Source organism: Sander lucioperca, chromosome 10, assembly GCF_008315115.2.
Source record: "Sander lucioperca isolate FBNREF2018 chromosome 10, SLUC_FBN_1.2, whole genome shotgun sequence".
NCBI classification, from domain to species: domain Eukaryota; kingdom Metazoa; phylum Chordata; class Actinopteri; order Perciformes; family Percidae; genus Sander; species Sander lucioperca.
The window spans coordinates 8994632-8999631 of record NC_050182.1 but is presented as its reverse complement, the minus strand read 5'-3'; the positions used below and the strand labels follow the sequence as shown (position 1 = coordinate 8999631).

The window sequence follows — 5000 nt, the reverse complement described above, 5'->3', positions numbered from 1 at the left end:
AGCGTGGCTGTGTTTTAGCAGTAGAACAGGTGAGTTATTACCTGCAGCGTGGCTATGTTTTAGCAGTAGAACAGGTGAGTTATTACCTGCAGCGTGGCTGTGTGTTAGCAGTAGAACAGGTGAGGTATTACCTGCAGCGTGGCTCTGTTTCGGACCAGCAGGCCGATCTTCAGGTCCATCAGCGTCAGGTCTGTCTCCAGCTGGCGGTTGAAGCGGATACTACGCACCACTTCCTCCCTCAGACGCAGAAGCTCCGCCTCCTCAGTGATGTCACCGTCGCCGCGGTCCAACAGGTGGACAAACTTCCTGACCACGGACAGAGGGGGCGTGGCCGAGTGCACTGAGACAGAAGAGGGGCGGGGTTTAATGATGAGTCACAGTGACGCTCCATAAACACAAGACAAAGTTAGTGAAGTATTGCTGCATGGTGAATGTGTTGAACATGGATTTAACTGTGTAACGATTCCAACAGGTTGGGATCAAAAATGAAAGTTGCTGCAGTTTTTAAACATCCTAGGACGTAATCTACTTTAGATTGATCTTGTTTGCAGCTCTAACCGCCGTCATTCAACTTACCCAGCATCCTGTATTCCTCTCGAGCTCTGTTGGCTCTGAAGAAAGCCTGGATCTTTATCACAGCGCCAACCTGTGGACACACACAGTTACTACATCTTCAGACACACACACACACACACACACACACACACACACACACACACACTTAGAGACTCACGTGGCGTCTGAAGAAACTCAGTCGAGCTCGATACTTTCTCCTCGCCAACCACATCTTCACAAACGCCTGGATCTGGAGATATAAACATTAATAACATGAATAACTGATCTGGAGATATAAACATTAATAACATTAATAACTGATCAGGAGATATAAACATTAATAACATGAATAACTGATCTGGAGATATAAACATTAATAACATTAATAACTGATCTGGAGATATAAACATTAATAACATTAATAACTGATCTGGAGATATAAACATTAATAACATGAATAACTGATCTGGAGATATAAACATTAATAACATTAATAACTGATCTGGAGATATAAACATTAATAATAGGCCTGCAGCGACGCGTCGATGACGTCGACGTCAAAATTACGTCGACGTCGTATTTTTGCGTCGACGCTTCGCCACACACACATGTGGGAGACCAAAACATTGCAGGAAACAGCAACCTCCTCACAGAATTCCCAACAAAGTCCTGCAAAAAGCCCCATGAAAAGAAAAAGTCCTAAAACAGCTCGCCCTTAATCATCGAGGGTATGGGAATACTTAAAATATAGTCCCAAGTACTAACGTTAGCTAAATTAATTTCATGTTTGTGTAGTGTGTTGTGTAGCCTGCGCACTTAGGTGGTGCTAGCTGACTATCTTAGCTCTCCGTGCAGTTTGTTCGTGCTAGGTTAGTAGCTAACGTTAACGTTAGCTAGCTACTGGCGCCTAGGCAGCTGTGTTTAGCTAACGTTAGTTATCATCTAATGTTGGCTTGAATGGTAGCTAGCTTACGGCTGCAGAACACAGCCATCTATAGTAGCTAACGTTAGCTAACGTGAACGTTAGCTACTAACCTAGCACGAACAAACTGCACAGAGAGCTAAGATGCGTTGGTTAGCCTAGCACCACCAAAGTGCACAGCTGCATTAGCATGTAAACCTACAGAATAGCAGTTAAGAGAGTGAGTTTGATTATGCATCAGGTTTTATGTTGGGACTGTTATGTTGTGTTAAACACTCTCAGGAATGTCTGTACTGTGCACTGCACAGTGTTTTTCTTTTTTGCACTACAACTTGATTTTTTTGAACAAGAGAGTTATGTTGGTACTGTAAAAGAGTAAACAGGCTGGCCTTTCATTTTGTATAACAGTAAAATAATTATTTTATTTTGTGTAAAGCAGAAGATTTTTTGCTGTGCAAAATTGTTTAATAAAATATATTATTAAGAATTTTTTGGTATTTATTTGAGATACATTATGGTTTTTATTAATCGAGCAAGAGAAAAATAATCGTTATATTAATCGTCCAATTAGTCGTTAGATTAGTCGACTAATCGATAAAATAATCGCCCGATTAATCGTTTAATAAATAATCGTTTACCCCCAGCTCTAATTAATAACATGAATAACTGATCAGGAGATGTAAACATTAATAACATGAATAACTGATCTGGAGATATAAACATTAATAACATTAATAACTGGATCTGTAGATCCAAAACAAACGTGTATTTTAAGAGATCTTTTGACAGACAACAACATAAATGATGGGGAGTTGGCCGTTACCTTGACAACAGCTCTCCAGTTCATGTAGAGGAACTGCAGCCGGCGTCTGTACGCCCCCTGCTGGACAAACCTCCTCCAATGAGACTGGACACACAAACAGTTAGACCAGTTAGTTCTGATGTTCCCGTGCACTGGAGGGATCCTCTCCATCATGTCAGACACATGGAATAATGATGGCAGCCTGGTTACCTGGATGATGATGACAGCAGGTGTGTGGCTGCTCAGGTAGCGCCGTCGAGCCTGCAGCTTCTGTCTGAGCAGGAAGCCTCGACTGGCGGCCTGCAGACGGACGAGCAGGGATTCGCTGCTCCGCCACAGGACGCTGCGGCTGTACGAGCCCGAAACGCCGCTCACCACTTCCTGTATGGGGGACAAAAACAGAATCCTGAAATCATCCCCAAATTTCAAACTAAATGTAAAACTGTAGCGCTCCCAGCTGGGTGTTTCCAGAGAGCGCCAGGTGGGTTACAGCTGAAGAAATGCTTTGGTTGGCAGGCGGCCTGATGAAAGGACTCCAGAGACTGTTGATATGGACGGAGAGAGACGGAGCCCTACAGGTGTCTCTCACCTGTATGTTACCTGTCCAGGAGCCCTACAGGCGTCTCTCACCTGTATGTTACCTGTCCAGGAGCCCTACAGGTGTCTCTCACCTGTATGTTACCTGTCCAGGAGCCCTACAGGTGTCTCTCACCTGTATGTTACCTGTCCAGGAGCCCTACAGGCGTCTCTCACCTGTATGTTACCTGTCCAGGAGCCCTACAGGTGTCTCTCACCTGTAGGTTACCTGTCCAGGAGCCCTACAGGTGTCTCTCACCTGTATGTTACCTGTCCAGGAGCCCTACAGGTGTCTCTCACCTGTATGTTACCTGTCCAGGAGCCCTAAAGGTGTCTCTCACCTGTATGTTACCTGTCCAGGAGCCCTACAGGTGTCTCTCACCTGTATGCTACCTGTCCAGGAGCCCTACAGGCGTCTCTCACCTGTATGTTACCTGTCCAGGAGCCCTACAGGCGTCTCTCACCTGTATGCTACCTGTCCAGGAGCCCTACAGGCGTCTCTCACCTGTATGCTACATGTCCAGGAGCCCTACAGGCGTCTCTCACCTGTATCTGCTGCCTGTCCAGGAACACGCTGTTGTGTACGAAGCTGTTGGGTTTCTCCCAGCCTCCCTGCAATCTCTTCAGGTCCAGGAAGAAAAACGAGCCGTCGTCCAGCCGGACCCGAACCCACGGACTCCTGTTGTCTCCTGAACACAGAGACAGAGACTCAGACCACTGTACATGTTGCATACAGCAGTTAGTTTGGATCCTGGCAGCAGTGCATTGTGGGTGATGTGTACCTGCGAGCGTCCTCTGTGTGATCAGACTGAGCAGCTCTCTCTGATACTCGGCGGCGCAGACAGGAAGTACTTCCTGCAGCTGAAGTTGAGGAAGACTCAGGACACGAAGAGTCTGACTCTCTCTGTTCTCCTTCACAGCCTGGTTCACTGCAGCCAGGGACAGACACACTGAGACACACAGAGACAGAGACACACAGACAGAGAGACACACACAGAGACAGAGAGACACACACAGAGAGACACACACAGAGACAGAGAGACACACACAGAGACAGAGAGACACACACAGAGACACACACAGAGACACACACAGAGACAGAGAGACACACACAGAGACACACACAGAGACACACACAGAGACAGAGACACACACAGAGACAGAGAGACACACACAGAGACACACACAGAGACACACACAGAGACACACACAGAGACAGAGAGACACACACAGAGACACACACAGAGACAGAGACACAGACAGACACACAGAGACACACACAGAGACACACACAGAGACAGAGAGACACACACAGAGACACACACAGAGACACACACAGAGACACACACAGAGACACACACAGAGACACACACAGAGACACACACAGAGACACACACAGAGACAGAGAGACACACACAGAGACACACACGTTCATTTATTTGCAATCAACAGGCTGACAATAAAATGATAAAATAAAATCAGCAATAACTTTTCAAAAGGTTCCAAACTATTTAAACATGATCAGAGATCATCAATAGATAGATCAATAACTGCTCAGAACTCACTCTTTAGAGCTTTCTGGCTCTGCTGATTGGCTCTCGTCACAGCTTCCTGGATATCAGCCAACCACAGCTCAGCTCCTGGGTCTCTGCTCACCTGACAGAGGGTCACATGACTTATAAGCTATAAACGTAAAGAAGTAGCAACAAACGTCAGAAAGAAAGGAGAAAAGATGGTGAAAGAAAGGCAGACAAAAAATGTTGGTGTGTGTGTGTGTGCGCACGCGCGCGCGCGTGTGTGTGTGCGTGTGCGTGTGTCGCTCTGTCTGTGTGTGTGTGTGCGTGTGTGTGTGTCTGCGTGTCGCTCTGTGTGTGTGTGTGTGTGCGTGTCGCTCTGTGTGTGTGTGTGTGTGTGTGTGTGTGTGTGTGTGTGTGTGCGTGTCGCTCTGTGTGTGTGTGTGTGTGTGTGTGCGTGTCGCTCTGTGTGTGTGTGTGTGTGTGTGTGTGTGTGTGTGTGTGTGTGTGTGTGTGTGTGTGTGCGTGTCGCTCTGTGTGTGTGTGTGTGTGTGTGTGTGTGTGTGTGTGTGCGTGTCGCTCTGTGTGTGTGTGTGTGTGTGTGTGTGTGTGTGCGTGTCGCTCTGTGTGT

General features: G+C 46.8%; 1 protein-coding gene across 2 annotated transcripts in view; it reads right to left on the bottom strand.

The window, feature by feature from the left end:
* The window catches only part of iqgap3 (IQ motif containing GTPase activating protein 3), a 63221-nt gene that overhangs the window by 40643 nt on the left and 17578 nt on the right, over positions 1-5000 (bottom strand). For both annotated transcript variants that reach the window (XM_031311331.2, XM_036006115.1), the window contains exons 16-23: positions 4421-4511; positions 3638-3805; positions 3402-3544; positions 2490-2660; positions 2301-2384; positions 734-805; positions 577-646; positions 132-340 (exon numbers count right to left, since the gene is read on the bottom strand). In XM_031311331.2, the coding sequence (XP_031167191.1) occupies positions 132-340; positions 577-646; positions 734-805; positions 2301-2384; positions 2490-2660; positions 3402-3544; positions 3638-3805; positions 4421-4511 (1008 nt within the window). The remainder of the gene's footprint in view (positions 1-131; positions 341-576; positions 647-733; positions 806-2300; positions 2385-2489; positions 2661-3401; positions 3545-3637; positions 3806-4420; positions 4512-5000) is intronic.